Source organism: Choristoneura fumiferana, chromosome 25, assembly GCF_025370935.1.
Source record: "Choristoneura fumiferana chromosome 25, NRCan_CFum_1, whole genome shotgun sequence".
NCBI classification, from domain to species: domain Eukaryota; kingdom Metazoa; phylum Arthropoda; class Insecta; order Lepidoptera; family Tortricidae; genus Choristoneura; species Choristoneura fumiferana.
The window spans coordinates 12,792,556-12,817,751 of NC_133496.1; the positions used below are offsets into that span (position 1 = coordinate 12,792,556).

Genomic DNA, 25,196 nt, shown 5'->3' on the forward strand with positions numbered 1-25,196 from the left:
ACTATGTCTTTGTATATATTGCGTGTACGCTCTGTATATGAGACAGCATTTTTGAGAATGATAATTAGAGGAAGAGATATGTTTCTGATCTTTATTGATGGGCGTGAAACATGCATCGGGGGGTACTGCGTTAAGTTTTGTTAGAAGCAAATTCTTCTGTCATAATTTAGGCGCAATTTTACCCGGTAAGGGTGAGCAATAAATCTAAACTAAAATTCAGTGAGTTACATCTTTGGTCACTTTTCATTATACGTTATAGCGTCTATATTCTGCACTTCAAATAGAAGCTAATGATGCTCAGATTATTGTGCAAAGAAAAAAGAAATAGGTAGGCAGATATTAAAACAGCATTAGATTAAATTTACATGGCCGTGCAAAATACAATAACTGTGTGACTCGCAGTCAACCGTCGCCTTTTAGACTAGCTTAATAAGACAAATTACTTTAAATTTACTAGCCTAATTAAGTCATAACTCGTTAACGCTCAACACTCCCAAGTAAATCACGTACTCTAAGTACAATAAATGTAATAACTTTGAGTATGCCACTTAACGTTTAGTGCTTTCCACTTTCTAACGTATGTGAATCAGCGAACGCTGATTTGAATGTTGCAGGGCTATTTGCTGCTAGAATCGTAAGTATGAAGTGTCGATTTTATTAAAAAGTTTTGTAGAAAGTTTTTGTGGGTTGAATTATGATTAGCTGAGGTGACTTTAGATCATAACCAAACTTTACCTTTTTGGTATTTATTTTCCTTCCTTATATGGACCACTTTCTTGAGGCTTTCTCAAAATTTTGAGACTCAAATCGTGTGTTTTTTTCAAGAAAATGTACTTAATGCCTTAAATATGTACACTTATTTAGTGCAAATACCATAAGTACATATATATTTTAATACAATGTTAATGTCATCGTTTTCCATGTGAATTTCATTTTTTTAAAAGCATATCTTTGTACCTTCCGATTTCTTCAAAATTCCTTAGTCGACCTTAGGAATATTAGGTGTATTTTGAAATACTGGAATAGAGTTTTGCGAATGAAAACACTATTGGGAATAATACACATTTGGAAAAGTGAACCCAACCGTGTTACCGTAGTATTACCTATACCTACTAACACTCCAATTGTGCGCAGGAACCAATTGTCATTGTTCAAGTCAACAACGCGAAAGTCCCAATCCGCATCGAAAAAGAAAGGGTAATCCTTAATCCATCAAGCACCGGATAAGTGCCAATAAGCAAGATTGGCAAACATTGGCGCAAACATCTGTACCATTGTTCGCCGTCACAGGCGGCAGTTCCCAGTGATTTTGTCAACGGAGCCGAAACAATCGTTTTTCACGCTTCCGATGTCATAACAGCTGTTACGCGTTTTCCTGTATATAGTACTTGTGCTGGGCTCGTTAACCTAAGACCTTTGGGGTGTGACTTCATACAAGAGCGGTTTTTACAGAAAAAGCGTACCTTCGTAAGGCACGGTTAATGTATTTTGCTTACTTTAATAGCATTATTTCGTACGGCCTTATTTTATGGGATCTGCTGTACAGACATTGTGATTTTGTCAATCGTTTTCACGCTTCCTTCACAACAAGAGAGACCACTTATACAAGAGCGGTTTTTACAGAAAAAGCGTACCTTCGTAAGGCACGGTTAATGTATTTTGCTTACTTTAATAGCATTATTTCGTACGGCCTTATTTTATGATCTGCTGCAGACATTGAGTCAATTTTTATCTTAGATCAATTTATTTTGAAGACGAATCTTTACAGATATCCTAACCCTGCCGTCGCTTTATGTTTTTGAAATAATCATGTATGTTAGGAAGAACATATGTGATTTTCCCACTAACGTCGATAAGCCAAAGGCTACTAGAAACACAGGGAAGCTTAAAGTTCCATCTTACAGACTGGCTAAAACCAAAAAGTCTTTTCTGGGAAATTGCATACGTTTTTATAATAAAATTCCAAAAAATATTATAAATGAAACGGATACAAAATTCAGATCTATTGTCAAGAAGACATTAATATCAAAGGCGTATTATAAAGTTAATGATTATATCATGGACAGGTATATTTGGAAATAATTCCGATCCGCATTAGCGATCCCTTCAAATAGCGAACCTACTGTGTTAAAAATAAAGTTGTGTTAAATACTTGTGATGTATACATATCATTTAATAATATTGTAAATCTGTTTTAAAAAAATATATATACCTCGTTGAGTTTCTTGCCGGATTCTTCTCAGCAGAGGTTTTTCCGAACCGGTGGTAGATTTCTTTTGACATTCATAGTGCTTGTTATAGCCTAAATTGAATAAAGATATTTTGACTTCGACTTTGACTTTGGCTCCATTTCCACCAGAGATGTGCGAGGATTATGTTGCGAGGAATATGTTTTTCATGAATCAATAGAAACGTTTCATTTACTTCGCCTCGATCCGCTCAGCTGTTTCACTTTCCACCAGAGATGTGCTGTGCGAGGATAGGTAAATGAAGCGTTCCTATTGGTTCATGAATAAAAAAATCAAAAAACCCGACTGAAATGAAATTTGACATAATTGTTTTTGAAAATGAACATGAACGTGAACATGAATATGAACGTCAATGAAAACCACCATTTAATTTTCGGGAATTCCCACGGGAATTTTTAAAAATCCTAAATTTTCAATTCAGCTGCTGGATCTAATGATTTACGTGTGCGAAGCCGCGGGTAAACACAAGTATCTTCATTTTTTTGTTTAATTCGCAAAAGGATCATGATCATCATGTCAGCCGGAAGACGTCAACTGCTGGACATAGGCCTCCCCCAAGGCTCTCCACTCAGACCGGTCTTGTGCTTTTATCCACCGCGATCCCGGGATCTTAACCAAGTCGTCGCTCCATCTTGTTGGAGGTCTACCGACAGCTCGTGTCCCGGTCCACGGACGCCATTCGAAAGGAAAGAATACGTGTCCAATACTACCTGATGATCTAACTGAACTTAAGAGGGTCGCTGGCGGCGGATGGATGCGAGGAGCTGAAGACAGTGTTGTGGTGCGCCATGGACGAGGCCTATGTCCAGCAGTGGATGGCTGTAGGCTGATGATGATGAATCCTAACTTCCGGATTAATTAGATTTTCTTAGGACACTTGCTTATTAACATATTGTATGTTTTATGCACTAAAATATAGGTACAGTCAGCAAACAAAACAGCTTTTCGACACGATTCCAAAGGGACACAGTAAAAATAGTAACAATTTTCCTTGCCGACTGTAGGAAATTCCGTAACCACAACAGAATGAAAGTGATGCTAACAAACAACCTGATTTCCCAACGTCAGAAAACTGTTAATTGGTACTACAAACAATTAACTATTCCATCACACTATATCTCAAAGCTAGTAGCCACATCTAAGTCAAGAGAATTTAGTCTTTAAGACAAGAGAACAAGGTTCGCGAGCGCGACAAGTGCGTCTTATTCTTGGTTATTTGCTGCGCAAATAAGAGAACCTTCTTTTGTTCATTAATCATCATCATCACCATCAACTCAGCCTATGTTCGTCCCACTGCTGGATACAGACCTCTTCTCAGAATGAGAGGGCTTAGGCCGTAGTTCCCACGCGGGAACAACACCATAGAATTGCTTCGCAGTTTCTTGACGATGTTTTCCTTATTTATGTAATTTTCATTATTATTTGATGTTTGTTTTTGGAATGAGAATAATAATGACATGAACAGTTATAGTAAGCATTAAATTAGCATAACTAGGCATTGAGCAAAGGTAAAAGACCAAAGGTTCAATGTTACTTAATAAACTTGCCAATTTAAACAGTTGAATGTGAAACTTAAACTTAGACTGAAATCCATACTAATATTATAAATGCGAAAGTGTGTTTGTATGTTTGTGTGTTTGTCCGTCTTTCACGCCGTAACGGAGCGACGGATCAACGTGATTTTTGGCATAGAGATAGTTTATAGGCCCGAGAGTGACATAGGCTACTTTTTATCCCGGAAAAATGCACAGTTTCCGAGGGAACAGCGCGCGATAACCGAATACCACGCGGGCGGAGCCGCGGGCAAAGGCTAGTGAAAACAATGAACATTGATTCAAAACTATCTTTTTGTATTTTTTTTTAATGTAGAAAATTTCGGAATATGAGGTAACGACGAGGTTTGAATCGTACTTTTTTAAAATTTTGTCAAATTAAGGGTTAAACCTACACCATGTTATAATCGACGAAAAAAAATGGTTGAGGTACTCAGATCGACGCGTATACCTATTTTTTAATTTTATATATGACCACGCAAAACTTTTTACAGAGTAGTCCGATTTTAATAATTCTTTTTATTGACACTAATACAAATTCATCATTAGCCGGAAGACGTCCACGCTGAACAGGGCCCTCCCCCTTAGAACGCTACAATGAACGACAACTCTTCACTTGCATTCACCAGTTGCCCGCAACTCTTACGATGTCATAAGAAATAACCACAATGTAATAGAAATTACTTGGTAGGTATTAAATGATATTGTAACGGATAACTCACGTCTTAAACCGAGTTTAGCTCCACAAGTTTCGGGCTATTTCGTAGCCCTTCTTCTCAGGAGCACCGCAACACGCACACTACGCTCGCGCGAATATGAGTGAGTCTCACGGTAGTTTCATGTTCAAAATACCTACTTGGTAGGTAATTTACATTTTTACCTTAGTTTACTAGTAAAGAAGATATGATCACTATCAACAATTATACAATAGAAGGAAACATCGTAGTTTTGCATAAACCTGCCTTCAGCGTAATGGGAGGTCATTCGGAGCATCAGCAGATTGAATAGGCCAATTATCTTGATTTTTAAATGATTGTAAACAATGGCTGATGATTTGGTGAGTGATTTGGGTAATAGTAGTTTGTTTTTGTTGATTTTTGAATTGGGGTTATATATGTGTGCTTGGGATGTGAGATTTTTCTTTTCAAAGATTTAGGTGTACCTTTACAATCATGGCAGCCTGGTTTTAACATAATATGTTATTATTATGGCATCTCATGCAGAAGATCAAGATTAATACAATATCAGTATCACATAGGTAGGATGCTCAAATGCTCATTTAAAAGTGTTGGCAACTGTACATTTTATCCCAAACAGGATATGATATTTTAAACTTTGATATTGGTTGGGTTATTATTTTTTGCTGATCACAAGAACAATTAAAAATTTGTTTTCTATATAGGAAAATGACATTCTTCTAAGATTCTTAATAATAATGGGCCTTCCACAGAGCCAATTAAATAAAAATTGTTTAATTTGCACATGTCACCTAACAGCAGAACAATTTTTAAAATAAGTTTTTTTTTTTTAAAAAATCTTTTTGACAAAAAATGGAACCAGCTTCGAAAACCTTGAAAATAAATGTCTACTACCTAGTTTGAAGTCGGTGCCTCAGCACGAGCCAGCAGGAGTGGAACAATAGTCTTCTACCTCACCTACATACATTGGGCTTCAATCACTCCTGCTGGCTAGTGCTGAGGCACCGATTTCAAGCTAGGTAGTAGTCAATTTTATTATTTTTAAGGTTTTTGATGTTGGTTCCCTTTTTTGTTAAAAAGTTATTTTTATGGTTTTTAGTGATTTGCAGCCAAAGCATAGTAATATTATTTTATAACAGAGTACCTACCTACCGGTACCTACGGTTTTCTTTATCAGTTCCAGTTCACCAAAATGATACTTTCTGAATGTAAATACTTGAGTTGGTGAGCAATACCTGTGTTCTCACATCTCAGTACAAGGCAACCTATAAACTATAAACATAGAACAACCTGATAGTCCAGTAGTTTCAGAATCTCAATTGTGTCACAAATAACTGTTAATATGCTTGACCATGAAGATATGTATACTTTCCCATTCAGAGGATTTCAAGGTAAAAATAATTAGAACTTTTTCACTTAACACTTTTGTAAACATGTATCACTATGCTTGTAACAAATTGCAGTTTTTCTGCTGAGTACCTGTTGGTTTCTTGGTACAGAATGTGTTAACTTCACATGACAGGAGAATGCTGCCCTCTTAAGGCAAAAGGTGGTAGGTATCTCAAAGAAAAAAACACTTGAGTTAATAATTTATACATCATGTAGGTACCTAGAATGAAGGGCGTTTTCGAAAAAAGGTACCTTTTCTTGCAAAATGTATTAATTTTTTTCAATACGAATTTTATGAGTCAGTTTTGTGACGCCCGGATACCGAGTGTAAGAAAAAAACATCACAAAACTGACTTTTCTGTTTGGGACATTTTTTAACTATCGGCTCTTGACTATCAGTACGTAAAATAATACCTATTTCATCTAGAATTAAAAAATAAATAAATAGATACACTTTTTTGTGTAAATGCCCGAACAGGCATTGTTGAGCCAATTACCACTGTTCGAAATTTGGCCATAATTAATGTTACTCTGGTTCATTTCTATGTACATAACTACTTAGTTATGAACAGTGGCTAGTGACTAAGCAATCTTGGTTTAGATGGAATAACTCGGAAGTGTTTTTTTTTGAGATACTGCCTTTTGCTTTAGGAGGGCTTCTGCCCTCTGGTTGCTAAATTCTTACTTGCGTGATTGAAAAGCAAGTATTGTGGTATTCAATATCAGTAGTAGAGAGAGCACCAATACTGTCACTACAGTGTTGGGTCTCTCACAATAAATATTATTTATTATTATAAGCCTTTAATCAGACAGCATGTAACATTACAAGAATGTATAAATATTTCATCACTTCTTTCCTTCTCTTTTATTCATAGATTTCTTGTTTGCTTATTTTTACATGTCCGTTTGCCGGGTGACAAAGGCCTCCTCCAATTTCTCCATTCTCCTCTTTCTATAGCCACTATTCCATGATATTCCTGCAACCTATCTTCCTTGTCGTCTTCCCCTTTTTCTTTTCCCATTTCTCGGGTACCATTGCATAACTATTTTGCTCCATTTTTCTTTCCCTCTCAATATGTGGCCTGCCCATTTCCATTCTTGCCTTCTTTCTGCGATATTAGGCGCGTTAGTACACTCGAGAGCAAAAGTTTCGGGTCACTAACATTTACTTCAATATCTGGAAAACGAATAAAGCTATCGCATTGAAATAAATTGAACCTTATAGACAATTTAATGTTACTAAAATAAAATGCATAACATTTATTACTGATCATTTGTTTTATTTTGTTTAAAACGACAAATTAAAAATGGCGTCAATTTGCTTGCAAAACCAAAACTGAAAACATTTAAGATTTTATATTTACAAGTAGTTTTAACGCAGTTTAGTACTTGGTATTACCCCCACTAGCTGTCTGCACTGCTGCAATGCGATTCGCCATGCTGTACACCAAGTTTCTGAAACACTGTTGGGGAATGTTTTCCCATTCCTCTACCAAAGCATGTTTCAAGTCACGAAGCGCAATTGAAGGAGGATCTCGCTGTCTCACACGTCGTCCGAGCTCGTCCCAGGCATGCTCGATCGGGTTAAGGTCGGGGCTACGTGCTGGCCACTCCATGGACGAATATTCACCTCATCGAGGTAGGTTTCCACTACAAGAGCAGTGTGGGGATGGGCGTTATCGTGCATAAAGATAGCATTTTCACCAAGTCTTGCCATAAATGGACCGACGTGGTCGGTAAGGATTTCATCCACGTATCTTACGCCATTAAGAGTACCATTTTCGATCAGTACTAGCTCTGTTCGGCTTTCCGCAGAAATTCCAGCCCAGACGAGAACCGAATCACCACCTTATGCCACCTTTTCTTCAATACAGGCTTGCATTAATCATTCTCCTGGTCTTTTGTATACCTTTGCCCTTCCGTCGTTTTATACAGCATAAATTTGATTCGTCCGAGAATGTGACATTTGACCAATTTTCAATCGCCCAATCTGAATGTTCGCGTGCATAAATTTGTCTTGCTATACGATGGTGCCGCTCGAGTTCCGGACCATTTGCGGGTCTAAATGGTTTCAAATTACCTTCAGCAAGTCGCCGTCTTACAGTCCAAGCACTAGGGTTGCTTCCACCAAGCCCTAAAAAATGTTGAGTCAGTGCTGTTCCCGTAAGAAATCGATTTCGCAGCATAGTGTTAACTGGATATCGATCTTCCCGTTCCGTTAAACACCTGGGTCTGCCTGTTATTGGTCTGCGTAGGTTCAAATCAGTTTCTAGAAACCGCTGGCGAACATGCTGGACTGTAGACAACGATACACCGACTATTCTTGCAGTTTCTCGCTGACTCGTCCCAATTTCCAGCAGCGTAGGATTTTCGTTAATCCTCGGGTGTGAGTGACATAATTACTACTTTGATAATGACTATTGGATACTTGGAGCACTTCTTATAAACACATTTTATGACAGAACAAAAACAAAAGCACACAAAAGCAAAGACAGTTGCGAAAATTAGAAGTTCTAATTTGAGAAAAAAGCGATCATTTTGTTTATAACTTTTTTAATGGCATTACTTCACGTCAACCAATAAGTTTTTATACGTGTAATGAAGGATTATTAAATTGTCTATAAGGTTCAATTTATTTCAATGCGATAGCTTTATTCGTTTTCAAGATATTGAAGTAAATGTTAGTGACCCGAAACTTTTGCTCGCGAGTGTAGTTGGATTTTAGTCTTGTCTGATTGTGCTGTTTCTTACTTTGTCTGTTTTTTGATTCCTATCATGCTTCCTTCCATCGCGCGTTGGCATATAGAAAGTTTATATTAAGATCAAGTTAATTTATGTTAAGTAAATAAACATTTCAAATATTATAAAAATTAAATTATACATTTAAAAAGAAAATTTTTAACGAAAAAGTAAAACAGACTCCTTAAAAATAACAAAAAATGGAACCAACTACAAAACCCTTGAAAATATTGAGTCGGTTTTACTTTTTTGTTAAAATTTTTCTATATTTCTCACCTTTTAGTGATTCGTAGCCAAAGTACATCTCACAACGATTACATTAAGCCCAAAACACAAGTTAGTTGCTTTGTTTTATAACAGAGTTCCGTTGCCTACCTTCTGGCTTCAGCATCAGATCAGTTCGAAAGAAGCATTAACTTAAAGCTTCTTCTTAGTCACTTATCTAGGTATATTAATCATGATCGTTTACAGACGAGCATGCATTACTTAGCTTTGATGAGTTCAATTGGTCATCACGGTCTTCTTCATCAGGTCCAGGTCACCAAATGATACTTTCTGAATGTAAATGCTCATCTTAATGCTAAAAATGCTAAAATCGCCATAGGTGTACCTATAAAATTTGAGGTTTGCCCTCGATTTCCCTAGGATCCCATCATCAGATCTTGACTTGGTGACAATGGGACCACCTCAGAAGAATAGGTACCCTTTCGATTAAAAAAATAATTTTGAAAATCGGTCCACAATTGACTGAGTAATCGGTGAACATACATAAAAAAAATACAAACATTGGAACATAGAACCTCCTTCTTTTTAGAAGTCAGTTAAAAACTAAAGTAAATTTAAAAAAAAACTTGTTTAAGTACCTACCTACTGAGAGGAGGCCTGTTCCCAGCAGTGGGACGTAAATAGGCTGGGATGATGATGATTAAGTACCTACTACCAAATTTATGAGCAGCAAAAACTTAAATTATCTAACTTGTAGTACCATATCATCCTAAAACAAGGCGATGCAATGAATGCATATTGGCTTAGATGAATGATTGGTCTCGCGCGCTCGCTCGACTAGATACCGCCGGCGTACTTGTCAAATGCGGCAACAAATAGTACGCCGAAATCGGCGTACCTGAGCCCGAGGCGACTCAGTCGCGTTGCAAACTGTGTGTAATGTGCATGTCCCGAATTTTTGTTAAATTTTGGTCATAAACCGAAGTAAAATGCCAGTTTTCGCAGTGAAACTGTTTAAAAATAATACTACAAGAAATAAGAAGGACACTGGGATCACATACCATCAGTAAATATCGTATAATTTCGAAATTACAAAATAAAATAACATGAACCCTAAACGCCATTCTGTGTTGCCGCGTACACAAGAATCAAATTCCCCGTGGTTGAGATTTTAATAAATTGAATTTATTGTTATCATCATTAAATGATGATAAATTTTAATAACTTATTTTATTTAAGTATCTAACGTAATTATTATATATACATAACCTAGTTCTATATTATTTAATGTTTATCTTTGTGATATTATACACTGAAGGTGTATAAATTGTTACCCGACACTATTTAATTAAGGGGTGAATGTGTCTTAAAATTTAAAAAGTTTTTCGTCTTCCCAGTCAAAAGCCCGATCACCTGATTTACTTAGGTATTACGGGAAAAGAAAAAAATTTTTTTTTCGTATTTCTACCCATTTTCCTGAAATGTTAACTTTTTACCCGACTGCCCGAAGGAGGGTTATGTTTTTCAAGCGTATGTAAGTATGTATGTATGCATCTACCTATGTATGTATATTTTGTAAACAATTATTTTTATTTTAGTTTTAATTAACCTGTAAATTATATTAGGTTTAACTATAGGTGCAACGTGTTAAGTACGCAAAACTTCTTAGTTGGTGACTCAGTCCATGAATTTTCAGTAATAATTTGTAAATATTGAATGTCCTTAAATATATATATTTTTTAATTAAAAGTGAGGCCTGATCATTGATATACCTACATCATACCTACCATTTTTTTAAAGAAGAAACCTACGCCTAACCTTTACACAAACATATTAATACATTCACTCTTAATTACTTCTTAATTTCTAAGTATTTCCCAAGATACATTTTGTAACCAGTAACTTAATAGACCACAGAATAATTATTTTTCCAATAATTCGGGTAACAGTGGAGCAGCTGGCAACACAATTCGTCACGCACACTAGCATCCTTGCAAATTGTCTTACACCGTTCTTAGCCACACTACAATATTGAGTTGCCGCATTCACGAACGTTTTGTTTTTAGTTCCCGCGGTATCTAGTCGAGCGAGCGCGCGAGACCAATCATTCATCTAAGGCATATTGGCATATTGGTGATGTAACTACAATAAGGAAATCCATGACGTCAAAATAAATTAAAAAACAAATGACTCAAATCTGCAGCTATACCACATACCTACTTACTTAATTTTATTTACGTTATGAAACTAATAAAATAGAAAGTGCACTATAAATTTGGGTAAATGTGTGTTTATCCTTAATTCCCACATACCTGCTAAACTCGGCCTTGTTAAAACTTTCAACTCTCCGGATGGGATGTAACTTTCTGACCGAGTTCGATCTACAAAAACGCCATAAAAAAATCACACCTATCGACAGCAACGCCAATAAATTAACTCTTTTCAACTGTGTTGTAAAGTTTTAAACCTTTATTTACATCGTTTCAAATAAAATTCGATATTTTTAAATGAAAATACAACAAAAACTTTTCTTGATGCGCGTGCGTACGTCAATCGGTTCGTTCGGAAACTAACTAGATTCAATTGTTTTTTTTTTATTGGTGGGTGGAGGGAGGAGTGAGGGGAGGAGGTACGATTTCGTTCGAAAACGCTGAGAGCAATCAGACCGCTTTTCATTGTCAACTTCTGAACGAATCCAAAGTCAGCTGTCATGTCAGTATGTATGTCAGTCTGACAATGCAGTGCAATCTGTTGAATAATGCTCCGTCTTTTATAGAGATAAGACTCAAGAAAATCTGGAAATCTGGACACACTCATTAAAACAATTATTAACATAATTTAACATTATGGTTTTATAAGTTTATTTTAGTAAACATCAATATAATCTTTACTTTACTAGAGTTAAAACAGTAATATTTACTTTACTACAAGTACACATCATTAAATAGTTGCACAGTGGAAGCCCGCATTGAATATATTATCTTTAAATTCAACATTTCCTATCCACTTTCAAAATACTATTCAAATCTTAATTAGGTTTAGGGGGTCTTGCTCCAAAAATGACAGAACCAACTCTGACAGTAGTAGCTCCTTGCTCTATCTGAAAGATTAAAGATTATGTCATTATCATGTAAACAAACAGACTAAAATTAATTTCATCTTTTAGTTTCTTACCGCATGTTCATAATCAGTTGACATGCCCATAGACAATTCAATATTTTTAATATCCATGTTAAGTTTCTCACACAGTTCTTGTCTACATTTGGCGAGTGTGATGAAATCTGGGTTTGGGCCGTTAGCCATATCATAGTCGTATATTCCTATGGTCATCAAACCTATGAATTCTAAGTTTGGACATTGTTTCAATACATGTTCGACAAGGCTTGTTGCTTCTGACGGTGGGACACCATTCTTAGCTGAAAATAAATTTAGTGTTGATTATGGGTGACCTGGCGATCAAGCTTTGCTCAGTATTCTTTTTTTTAAGAAAATATGTGTTTAAGATAGCTTCAAACATAAAACGTAAACTAAATAAATATAAAAGTAAAAAGAAAAGTAGGTAAGGTAAATTTATGAAATTTACATTAAAAATAACATGCCATAACTCAAACACAGGAGTATTTCCATGTTCGTATTATCCGGCCGGGGAAAGAGTGTCACCCCATGCATGGATCACCAGCTAGGATATGCTATGTCAAACAGTCAATACCATAATAGACAATTTCATTACCTTCTTCAGCGCTAGTATTAACTTGAACCATAACTTTCAATTTTTCTTCCTCTTTTCTGTACTTTGGCCATTGCTTGTTCAAATTATCAGCCAGTTTCTCAGAGTCCACAGTTTCCACCATAAACAACCCTGGCGAACCAAGGAGTTTGTTTATCTTATTATTCTGCAAATGGCCAATGAAATGCCATTTGATGTCTTTGCATTTTCCTAGAATATCAGGATTTGAAGCCTTCTCAGCTAATTCGTTTACATAATTTTCGCCAAAATCACGCTGTCCTGCTTCGTAAGCTTGAATTATCACAGCAGGTGGCTTAATTTTGGACACAGCAACCAATCTTGGCGAAATTTGAGGCAAATCCTAAAAAAAAAAAAAACACTAAAAAAACAACAGGAAAATGATGAGCATAGCAACGCGCACAGGCAACACGTTTTGTAGATTATTTTCGATTGAAAGAGATAATCCCGTCACAAGGTCATACATAATACTATAATTATATTAATATATATTTTCTTTTGTACAATAAAGAGTTTACATACATATGTACATAAGTAAACAAACAAACAAGAAAAATCTCAATTTAATTATAAAAATAACTTACTTTGCTTCTTCTAGCCACAGCACCTTCAATTTTAGACAAAACATTTCTTAGACCATACATTACGTCTACTTCCTGATCACCCACAGTGGTCATTTTGTGTGTTAAAAACTATGAAATGAAGTTGTTTTGTTTCTTAACATATAAACTTACATACTTTTATACATAAAACGCGTTATCTTATCGCGTAGTGCCGTGTGTTTATGTTTGTTAGGATCAATAATTATTGTGCTCCGTTATTTCATAACCCTGCGGACCTGTTGTCATGTTTCATTCCAGTTGATACAATCAGGGCTTGTTAACGTTACCAAATTCACACTATAAGTAACGTTAAATAACGGTAAAAATCATAAAAATACCTAGTACCGGTATTAAAATTTAACGTTAATTGATAGCTTAACATTATTTAACGTTACCTAATTACCGTTATTTTTACCGGTAAATTTACTTTACATTGTAGGGCTTGTTAACGTTACCCAATTCACATTATTATAACTACTATCGGTAATTTTTGCTATGCTACCGAGTGTTGCCAATTTAGCGCGTGCATACTCGCTCGATAAATGAGGATAATCTAAAATTTAACGTTACCCAAGCTTACGGTAAATAGTAATATAAATACCGTTAAAATGATTTAACGATACTTTTGAATTAACGTTAATTTAATGAATAGCTGATAACGTTACCATTTTTTTTACCGGTAAAAAGTTGTATAAGTAACGGTAAATCGTTTAACGTTAATTATCATTTAACGTTAAATCGGTTTGACAGTTGGTAACGTTACCACTTTTTAACGGTATTTAAAGCCCTGGATACAATTACGCATAATGTAATGTGTGTAAAAGTAAAAGTCTATAACTGAATCGATCGATTAAATATCGATTAGATTTAGATTTCTTACAATAAATAAAATTAACAACTTCGAAAAACAATGTCAATTCAATCAATAATTATGTCAAATTTTATATAGCTAAAGGCGCGGCCACATGTAAGTCGCTCGACTCGACGCTCATTTCCAACGTCAAAACTGGTCACGTGACATATAGCAATAAGGCTGAAAAGAAAATGTTGAGCTTTATCGCTGGAAAAAAAAACTTCTTCATGTTCGGAAAAAAATACTTTTTTTTTTCATTCACCTCAATTTCTATTATTTGTACCACTGCCACGACTGCTATTAAATGAGATTAAGAAATCAGCTTTCAAGACCAAGATCATTCCTACAAGCAGCCACTGCTGCTCGCTGCCACGGTGCTGCTCGACGCGGCGACTTGACGCTACTTTTTTAAGTCGCGGGAAATTCAAAATCACATTCAAAATGGGGTCACGTGATCAGATTTATCGCCGCAAACGAGCGGCGAGCGACCGCACCTGCGGCATGTGGCCGCACCTGCTATACACGCGAATAATCAATCTATTCAATCAAAATCCAACCTTCGTGTTATATAGTCAATTTCTGAACGAATCCAAAGTGTTGCCAAATTCAGCAATGTAGCTAATTTGACACGTTTAATTTCATCACGACTGTACTGCTAAAAATTTCATTTTATACATCAGAATAAGAGCATTTGGTAAATATTTTTGGAGCATTGTAAGAACTAGCAGATTAATGTCTTACGTGATTGATCTCCATCACTCGTATGTAAACATTTTTTTTCACGTTCGAACAGAGTACAGTCAATGCGTTTTGATCTGTAGTGCTGCTTGTAAATTAGAACGAAGCTACGTTTTTATGGGAACTCAAGCGTACTGGGGACTCTTAACTTTTACATTGGTTACGACGATTTCAAACTGTACATTTTTCGAAGTGAAATTTGATTTGCGCTCTTTATTTTACTATGCCCATTTTGAAGTTAAGCCGTATTCACATTTATTATATCTGTCATGTTGTGTCGTGATGCATCAGAACGGTATCGGTTTCATATATTTTATATGGTTGCGTTCACTTATTATCGGATGCAGTGTGTTTTGATGGCTTGTGCTGTGTCGCATTACAAGTATAGAGAGAGAAAGAGACAGATAGCATCACGACACAACACTACAGGTAAATGAGAACCGGGCTTTAGAAGCAGATCAAAGTGTTAATTTATGCTGTCGAATTAAAAATATTTTAGCTACTTTTACATTTTGCGTTTTGGCAACACTGCTTCAGAAACGTCATTTCTCCGATTGATTGATTTTCTCAAGTTTGTTTGCGTTTTTCCGCGAAGTTATTCATGGTGTTCCGACGATATTTGTACCTGAATATGCGCAAATTATCTTCATTGGATATCGAATGATGTGATAAAGTCATGAACGTGCTAGAAAAGGCCGAGAAGGCCTTGGAATACTTGAAATCCGTCGAAGGTTCTGCGAAGTGAGTTTTGTCATTATTTTTGTTTAATACGTATTTCCTGCGTGTTTTGAGTGTTGGTTGTGGTTTTTTAAGGAGCCACGAGCTTCAGTCAGCGGCTGGAACATTGGGTCGGTGTCTAGGTGCACTGGGAAGTCGGCAAAACTGCGCCAGACATTATGCTAATCTTCTGCACTCTTCTATACCGACACTACTAGCTTTGGCGAGCAATGAAAGCGTAAGTATCGGTTCATTTAGCATAACATTTTAATTATATTTTGCTTACAGCTCCGCTTAATTGCTTGTATTCATGTTTTGTTAATTCTGCCTAACAACATCTGTTCATATTTTTTTTATTGAACAAGGCATTGGCTAATTTGATTGGCTATGGAGACATTACCCAATCTTTATCTGGATTTTAATTTATTATTATGTTTTCTAGGCTGAAATTCGACTAGTGGGTGATGAAGCTTTGAACCGAGCAGTAGTTGGAGGCTTTGCGTTTCATTCCCACAAAACTAATATAATTTTGCAAAATCAAATCGATCAAACGAAAAACGCAAGGTAATGTACATTTCATGACTAATTTTGACAGATATTGAAATAGATTTATGGGAAAACTAAGTGAAAGCTATTAACCTTTCATATGCATAGTAAAAAAAAAAAACTAGCATTCTAGCTGCCTTTGTTTGAAGTTATATTAATAAGGGGGATTAAGATAAAAATACAACAAAATAGCCTTCAATTTTGGACTCATCTGGGACACAGAATACGAAAGGTTAGTTAAAAAAAAAAGTATAGAAATGAACCTTTCGAATGCCACAGTCAGCAACACACGGCAGCAGAAAATCATGCCACAGGCTCACCAAAATGCAGACATTGCATGACTTGATTAACTGGCAAATTGACATAAAATGATTAGATACAGCAATAATTTTGTATGGAAATATTTAACTTAGTATTTCTTTTATAATTACTAGTATTAAGTCTAGTTTTTAATATGTTTTTCCAGATGGATTCGCGCAGCCTTAACCCGCATTTGTCTGGGAGAATGCTGGCTCCGTCCCGGAGTGGGCAAGATTCGTACGCAAGCACAGATGCTGTTCCCGAAACTCAGTCAGATAGTGCGGAAGACAACTGAAATACAACTGACATTGGAAGCTCTGGAGAACAATTTGGACCGAGTGCTGACTGCCCTAGCGGAGTATACGACTGATGAAGAGATTGCTGGTAGGTCTTTGTATGATTATAACTTGCAGTGCAATTTAGACTGATTGAGGTATCATTAGATTTCTGACATTTATTTATTTATTTATTTATTAGGAACAGTTACAAATTACAAACAGATACTAATTGTAATTGACACATTCATACTACACAATCAAAGTTTGTAACTTAACTACAACTGTCCACAACAATCATAATGTGGCTAAAGGAGCATGCAAGATGAAATAAGTTTAATACTACATTATTGCTAAAATAAACTAACTAGGTATCTAAAACTAATGTCACAGTGGATTTAAATGTTTTTATTTTGACAATATGTGACAACATATTCCTTTAAATGATTTCATGTAGATAAAAAGACCACTACCTACAAGTACTAAGGGTAAAAAGAAAAAGTTAGCTTTGGAGGTGTTTAAGTATTACATAGTAACACAATTTTTGAAGATTTTTGACCCTCCCCAAATGTCACGCGCCTTAATGTTTTTCTGTACTATATTTATTACTTATTAGTCTTCAGAGTACACGAAAAACAAGGTCGGTATTGACACGCGCCGGTAACGCGGTACGATACTGGCTGGTATTTAGTGACATGGGTTTCAATGCGCATGCACACGAAAAACAGGGTCGGTATTTCCGTGACGCTACTGTCAGGGTCGGTAAAGTCTGTCACTCGCATCAATCGTGTTTGTTTCAGAGCTGTCAAAAGCCCTGTTGGGTCATGTGGAGAGTCCCGAGCCGGCGGTGAGGCGCGCGGCGGCCGCTTGCGTCGCACACGTGTGCGCGCACCGCGACACCGCGCTGCCTGACGTCTGCAACGCTGTGTTCCGTGAGTATCGGGAGGACGATGTTTTAGACAAAAAAAAAATCTGATGGCAAACTTTCCATTCGCTTTTTTTTCCACTATGTGCTTATTTTTAAAATCGCGTTTTTCCCCAATTTTAATCGTCTCAGATACATAGGTTAGGTTATGTTAAGTCTGCATCGGCCTGAAGGGCCAAAAACACACTGAAGTAGGAGCTCCGCCGCGGAGCTCCGTCAAAACTGTATCTGTGTCGATTCAAATTGGAATGTTACTGTAAAAATAGCTTCAGTAAAAAACTATAGCAAAAAAAAAGCATTTGGGGAAAAATGCGAATGGAAATATTGATATAAAAAAAATGATTTTGTCAAAAATATCGCCATACTCCTCGCTCCCTCTCCTCTTATTTTGGTCTAATACCTTCGTGTGGTGTGAATAAGGATATGATTTTGAAGTAGGGTCACAATTCTGACCTAACCTACTTTGCTGGTATGTACCAGTTTGTTTCAACCCCAAGAGGAAACCTGTGTTTAGCAGTAAATTAATATAATTTAAATCTATATTGCTTTTAAATTGTTTATTAATTATTTTCTGTTTTGACAGAGAAGCTATGGCCGTCGACGACGGACAACACGGTGATAATGGCGTGGTTTTGCGTCGTCAAAGCCTTGTTCCATACCAACGACGTCTCCAAATTCGCCGAGAACGAAGTGTTTACTGTCCACGACTATCTAGAGGTAAATCGACTTAAGCGTCTCCTCAGATTTATCGACGCGGAAGCTTAAGCCGACCAAAAAACGTCGGTAAAAGCCGATCGACGTCTTTTTCGCTCTTATTGCGTGGACATAGAGAGTGATTTTGGTCCGCTAAAGCCTATGGAGGTTTGGGGACACCCTAAACTATTACTTTAACCTTGCTACTCTGATAATTCCAGCCTCCCCAGGGATCTTCTCGTGTGCGGTCTGGTCACATTCCACTAAACTGTTTTTTACAATTTGATGAGAGTTGTACAATCACCTTTGTGTATAGGTTGTAATAAGACTGGAGACCTTATCCATTTTCTTTTGGAATGTGATTAGAATATGGTCATCAGAGACAGGTACATATTTGGATGGTAGGGGCTTGTTCTATGGAGGTGTAAATGTAATTCTAAGCCAACCCCATTCTGCATACATTTTACAAGTTTGTACAGAACCAGCATTTTATTTTATAAATTATCTTTTTTTTACAGTTTTACTACCTATGTATTCACTACATAGAACGAACGACGACTGAGCACAACATACAAAACGCCGTGCTCGAATGTCTGACTACCCTCCTATCGCAAGCTAGGGGTGAATACAGGAAGGCGTTGCTCGAAAGACATCCAAAGAAAGTGTGCTTGGATAACAGAGAAGAGAAAAGGCATAGAAGAAATATCAGTAAGTTCAAGTTATATGCTGCAATAGTTGAAACGAATAGTTGCATACTGATTAATTGGGATTACTAATGTATGGGAAAAAACTTTTCCCAAAGTATCACATCCCAAAATATTTTACTCAAATTATCATTTGGCAAAAATCATTTGCTAAAACGACTTATCACAATTTTACAGTGAGTATTTTTTTTGCCAAATTATTGTTTCAAAAATAATTACTTAGTCATATTTCATATTACCCAGTATTATTTAGTCAAATGTACCTATCGTTTGGCAAAAAGCACTCTTCCCAAAATATTGCATGGCATAATAACCTACTTTTCTGGTAGCAGTTCATTTCTGTGGAGGACGCAGTTCTAACCTAACCTAACCTACTTTGCTGGTAGCAGTTGGTTTCTGTGGTTGGTTCATGTGCGAAGTGTCATTTTGCCAAAAAGCAAAAAAAAAAAAACGTTTGCTGAATAAATGTTTGTCATAGTAAAACTTGACAATGTAAAATTATACCAAATGATAATTTGACCGAATTGATAAAATGCGAAATGTAAATATGCTAAAGATTTGTTTGGCAAATGAAACTACTGCAATAAGTTTTTGGGAAGTGAAATTCGGCCAAAAATATTTTGCCGAAACGGCAGTACACCGATTAATTGCCATTCGCCAATGGTTCAATCAACTCTGTAGTGTTATTATTCTGTCCCGTAAGTCAGGACACTTGCATAGAAAAGTGTTTGCAATGTAAACTATTAGCATGCTTAGGAGATGAGCCACAGATATAGATTACACTAGATTACGCAAATGCGCGTGTCCGAACCCCGACCAAACGTCGGGGTTGGCTCCATACAACGACTGACCGCTAACTAACTAATCATGACTAGTGACTGACTCGAGCCCCACGGCGCGGGCGGGCGGCGCATTTGAATCGATTTTGCGCGGACATCGGGGAATTCACTAATTCGCTCTTGAGACGTCACAGTAGATGTAAAAAAGTGACACGGTTGGTTTTCATACAGATTGAGGTGTTTGCGTTATCTAGTGTAATCTATATCTGTGAGATGAGCCATGAAAGAATTGCCTTAAATCCGTCACTACTCCTAACTTTTAGTGGATTTGTATCCCATAAAATCATACTATTACTAATAAGTAACTCAGGAGACGTTACCATAATTTATTGAATCAGGCGTTACTTTGCGGAGGTCCATATCAATGAACTGAGACAATTACCTTGCTCACCCGCGACATTTGTCTAACATCTGGTAGCATATTGAATGGTTGTGTTGCTCTGAAGATGAGCTCTGATTGAGTTCGAAACGCGTCTAGTGTGGTGGTGATGGATGGGTTTGTGTGATTCGTGTGTGTTCTTACAGTGTGGAGGTGGAGGCACTGCATGAACACGCATTTCTTGCGTAAATTTAGCTATCATAAGGTCGCGGGTGAGGAGAGTAATCTTTTTAGTTTATTTATGTCATGTCACGTTTCTGATTGGTTAATGTATGAGCCAATCGCAAGCAAGACTGAAACGTCAAACAAACCTCACGATCTAACGCCATCTAGCGATAATATATTTCGCCTGTCAAGACACCAGCGTTATCTCTCCAGGTGCATCGAGTATATCGTCCCGCGCCACGATGGGGCCGGTGTCGGAGCGCGAGTCGGAACTACTGTTCAGCGGAGCCCTGCAGCTCCAGACGCCGAGCTTGAGCGTCGAAGACCTCACAATACACGTAACTATACCTTGACAAGTTCATTTGTGACACTCAGTAGAATCTTGTCGCAGGGAGCCTCTGCTGCCCTTATCAAGATTTTCTTTGGTTCGACAGGGTTCTATGAAGTGTCACACACAAATTTGTCAAGGTATAGTTACAATGTTTTAGTCTTAGCGGATAAGATTCTCAATGTCTCATGGATCCTATGGAAATATAGAGATAAAAAGTAGCTTGACTTATTCCAGACGTGCAGCTTACTATCCAAACTTATCCAAATTCATCCAGCCGTTTTACTGTGAAAGGGTAACAAACAAACACACACATATACTCACAGACACACACAGACGCAGAAATGCAAACAGACACACGCAAATAGACAGTCAGACACATACAGATACAAACATACATTGAAAGACACAGGCAGTCACATGCAGACACACACATGTACACACATAGAACACAGCACAGACTCGCAGACACACATTTTCGCATTTATAATATTAGTATAATGTAGAGTACTTTTCTTCAGGGCTCATTCACTTTTCCACTCTGCTTGTAACAATGCCCTATCTCCCTTAGACTCCAGACTCTCCAGCCAGTGAAATGGACATGGAAGTGAACCCGGAACAGTTGTCCACGGAGCTGCTGAGCTACCACAAAGAGCTGGCTGACAAGCTGAGGGAAATAGAGGACTCGGACCACAAGGAAGACCAGGTTGATGCGGTGTTTGAAGGTGGAGTCAAGGTACGTATATACCGTTGTAGTGAATCAAAGTCAAAGTCAAAATATCTTTATTTAATTTAGGCTATAACAGGCACTATGAATGTCAAAAAAATCTACCACCGGTTCGGAAAAACCTCTGTTGAGAAGAATCCGGCAAGAAACTCAACGAGGTATATTTTTTTTAAACAGATTTACAATATTATTAAATGATCACAAGTTTATTTTTAACACAGTAGGTTCGCTATTTAAAGGGATTGCTAATGCGGATCGGAATTATTCCTAAATATCCCCCTGTGCATGATATAATCATTAACTTTATAATACGCCTTAGATATGAATGTCTTCTTGACAATAAATAAATAATTCCTTTCGTAGTTTCTCGGAAACGCTCCTATTTGTTATACTGCCTCATCCATGAAGACAGCTTAGCCATCAAGAGACCTTATTTAGTAGGATAGCTTAGGGGAAGGTCGCAAAATAAAGACCTAGTTTATTGAACTAGGAGCTGATATTTTTGAGGATAGCTGAGTGTTGTCCGAAGACGATAATAAAGAAAAAATAAGCTAGTTGGCTTAAATAAAGCTAGTTGCTAAATAAACGCTTGTTATAAAAATTGGCGCTTGGTGACAAATAATACTGCTCGTATTTTGATAACGGTCTAGTTAAAGCTCGAAGGGGGTGTACAACACGCGTTGCGAATTGATGGAGACCCGGTCTCGGTTACCAGCTGCAGTATATATATTTTTTCAATGTGTTCTTGTAATAGTATCGTCCGAAGTCCTGACTTTTTTTAACGAACTTAGTGCTTAAGACCTAGACGTGGTTGACCTGCTTTGTTATTTTGGATATTATTTCAAAATTCTTAGGATTCTTTGTTCAATGAACAATTTGTACTTTATAAAGTACATTCGGCCGTTATTCTTAGTGTTAATTGGTCTTTCATGAAGTACGCGAGGGCTCAGGAGGGTATATTTAATAATGTAACAAATATTGGCTTTCAGGTCAACATTGGAACGACAGCAGACGACGATATTCCACTAAAATACTGCGCGAGGTTGCTCGCTTCTAAGTTCCTACTGACTGCAAACAAAGGAGGTCTTATATCTGACAGGTCTGCCTTATTTCTGCTATATCGGTCTGCGCGTAGTCATTTTTCCTAAAGCCTACGATGTTAAGTCATCATCATCATCATGGTCCCATTGTTGGACGTAGGCTTCCATATGTTTCGGTTGGAAGCGGTCTGCATTTCAACGCACAAAAACACAAAATAACACTGAAATACCACGCGCAAACAACCTTAAACTTTGACAGCAATAGACAGATGACATTTGAATTTAGTGTTACCAGTGCAAGAAATTAGTTCTATTGGTTTTCCGCAATATGGCGAGGTTTTTTATAATGCTGGTCAGCCTTTAGTTGGTGGACGGCCCACGCTGCATTGAGCTACATTGATACATTGAGTGCAATCACAATTTGATTTTAATATCTGATGAAATTTTAATTTAATTTATCATCGACCCAGCAGCTTCCAACCAATAGTCCTCGGACCACCAGTGGCCCGCAAAAGCTAAAATAAAAGCTATTTGGCGCTTGTATCCTCACAACTTTGACATTTGTGCCACATTTGTGACTAGTTCCGCAATAAGAAGCACTTTGTAGTTGTTTAGTGACTGTTTTCTGCATGTATTCAAGGAAAGATATTGTCATCATTCCTTTCGTTTGTTGTTTAACTTACTTTGTGCATAATATTTTCCTAATAAGTGTAGAAATATCAGTAAAAACTTTACTGGCTCATGATTTACCTGCATGTATGTATACTAGCTTCATGTATGATTGTATTGCTGTTTGTTTTCCTCAGTAAAGAAAATAAATAAATAAATAACAATAGCTCTCCTTGCAGTCGGGTAATGAACAGTTACATAACTAAATGAGCCAATCGCAAGCAAGACTGACCTCAAACAGACCTCTTAACACTAACGCCATCTAGCGATATATCGCCTGTCAAAAAACCCACATTGATTAGTAGTCGAAACTCCAAATCAGCTTTAGTCGATACATGAGCTACGTGTTTTGGACCAATCTGTGATTCATTGCCAATGAGTGACCCATTTGTTTCCTAAAACTTTCTAACTTGCATTTCAGGGTGACCAGAGTGTCTGTTAAGTCATCAGCGTTGAACTGTATGTCCGAAATACTGCAAATTTACCCACAAGCCATCACTGTGTATTTGGATAAAGATGCGGATATTAAACCACATAATATATCAGGTAAGACATACATGTAATGGTAAGTAAGTGTCACCTACCCGCATCCGTAGAAGAGTGGATGACTATAACTATTATAAATACGAAAATGAGTATGTTTGATTGTTACTCTTTCACGCCTAAAGTATAAGTATTAACCATCCGTGATGTGATTTGGCATAGAGATAGTTTGAGACCTTGAAAAGGATATAGAATAGTTTTATCCCGGAAAATTGTATGGTTCCCATGGGCGATAAACGAATTCTTCGCAGACGAAGTTGCGGGCAAGCAGTCGTCGACATTCAGGGTAAAACGTATCATCATCATATCAGTAGGACGTCCACTGTTGCACATAGGCCTCCCTCATAGATTGGAAGCGGCCTGCATCCATCGGGAACCGGCTTCAACCAAATCAATGCAGTATAATCTACTATTATTTTACATTTCAGGATCATCCGAAGGCACTGACTATAACCAAGATCACATAAACGATTTCATACTAGAACGGAACGTGTGCTACCAAGACTCTTTAACAGACTCTCTAACACAAGAACTCCTAAACCGAAGCATAGACAGTCAATCCCAATCCCATCAGATATCAAAAAAAGATAGCAAATCTTTAGAGAAATCAATGGACAGCGTCGAACAAAAAAGTTCATCGAAAGATGTCCAAAGCAACATATTGGATAGCAAAGTGTTCCCAAAAAATGAGCTAATAGCCAGTGGTATGACAGATAGCACTAATCCTAACATGACTAATAGTAATTTTACTACTAATTCCAACATGACTTGTAGTAATGACCCCACTACGGGTTATCCTATGTCGAGCAGTGGCGGCGTTTTGTCATCAAGTATAGATTTAGACATGAAATTTGATCATTTCGGCGAATCCACGACAAATTTAGATAACCTAGACGCCTTTAAAAAGGACAAAGCTAAACGTCCTTTAAAAAGAACGGATGAAGTTCACAGTAAGGATGCACCGGAGTTGATGGACGTTAGTGCTGATAAAGAATTGGATACGGATTTCGAGTTCCAGCACATGTCGGATATTTTTGTGCTTTTGGAAGGACATAATGACCCTCAAATAAGGGGGTTGGTGAGAGTATGTATTGGGAATTATTTGAGTGCCGCGTTGGAGTTGTCTCATGGTGATTATAATAGATGGAGGAATGTCAGTGCGCTCCCAAAAGATGTCAGTGATAATATTAGTTCCGAGAAGTTGGTGAAAATCATTTTGAAGGTAAGTGTCAGACAAGGAGATGCTAATCCTACTATTATTAAAAAAATCAAAAAGGTATGTGTCCGTGCTTGTGTGCGTGAGCATATGACTCTTCGAAGGATTTTGATGAAATTTAGTATGTAGGTGTGGTTAATTGCTCAAAATCTCTAAAGGTTTCTTTGATATATTTAAGTTTTTTTTTTTTAGAAATATTGTACTTCGCGTGATTATTATAAAATAAATCTAACCTAACTTGAACCACTTAGTAGATTATATATAAAAAAAAAAAACTGAAAATTCCATTATGGATGATCAAATTATATCCATTGATTTTGTAGCAAATGAACGGACACC

At 37.0% G+C, this 25,196-nt stretch overlaps 3 protein-coding genes across 3 annotated transcripts in view; 1 reads left to right on the forward strand and 2 right to left on the reverse strand.

Annotated features, from left to right (window-relative positions):
* The window catches only part of LOC141442486 (uncharacterized), a 42,014-nt gene extending 30,581 nt beyond the window's left edge, over nucleotides 1-11,433 (reverse strand). The window contains exon 1 of the mRNA XM_074107502.1: nucleotides 11,166-11,433. The gene's annotated coding sequence lies outside the window, so the exon portion shown is untranslated. The remainder of the gene's footprint in view (nucleotides 1-11,165) is intronic.
* Nucleotides 11,434-11,678: 245 nt separating this feature from the next.
* Nucleotides 11,679-13,462, reverse strand: LOC141442485 (pyridoxal phosphate homeostasis protein). The gene is made up of 4 exons (XM_074107501.1): nucleotides 13,183-13,462; nucleotides 12,584-12,941; nucleotides 12,028-12,269; nucleotides 11,679-11,953 (listed from the first exon to the last, which is right to left on the reverse strand). Exons 1-4 carry the CDS (start codon nucleotides 13,273-13,275, stop codon nucleotides 11,882-11,884), a joined length of 765 nt encoding a protein of 254 aa, XP_073963602.1. The 5' UTR covers nucleotides 13,276-13,462; the 3' UTR covers nucleotides 11,679-11,881.
* Nucleotides 13,463-15,320: 1,858 nt separating this feature from the next.
* htt (huntingtin) overlaps nucleotides 15,321-25,196 on the forward strand; it is an 86,253-nt gene continuing 76,377 nt past the window's right edge. Inside the window, 12 exon segments of the mRNA XM_074107384.1 lie at nucleotides 15,321-15,532; nucleotides 15,605-15,746; nucleotides 15,951-16,072; nucleotides 16,521-16,738; nucleotides 17,430-17,561; nucleotides 18,138-18,271; nucleotides 18,766-18,955; nucleotides 20,548-20,672; nucleotides 21,234-21,398; nucleotides 22,379-22,488; nucleotides 23,520-23,644; nucleotides 24,070-24,863. Of these exon segments, the coding sequence (XP_073963485.1) occupies nucleotides 15,468-15,532; nucleotides 15,605-15,746; nucleotides 15,951-16,072; nucleotides 16,521-16,738; nucleotides 17,430-17,561; nucleotides 18,138-18,271; nucleotides 18,766-18,955; nucleotides 20,548-20,672; nucleotides 21,234-21,398; nucleotides 22,379-22,488; nucleotides 23,520-23,644; nucleotides 24,070-24,863 (2,322 nt within the window). The 5' untranslated portion in view covers nucleotides 15,321-15,467.

Bases quoted from the DNA above. Each gene is read 5' to 3' on its own strand.
- LOC141442485 (XM_074107501.1), bottom strand. From the start codon at position 13,275: ATGACCACTGTGGGTGATCAGGAAGTAGACGTAATGTATGGTCTAAGA. The intron at 12,942-13,182 runs GTAAGTTATTTT...TTTTTTTTTTAG, and splicing joins CTGTGGCTAGAAGAAGCAAA to GATTTGCCTCAAATTTCGCC. The intron at 12,270-12,583 runs GTAATGAAATTG...ATTTATTTTCAG, and splicing joins TAATACTAGCGCTGAAGAAG to CTAAGAATGGTGTCCCACCG.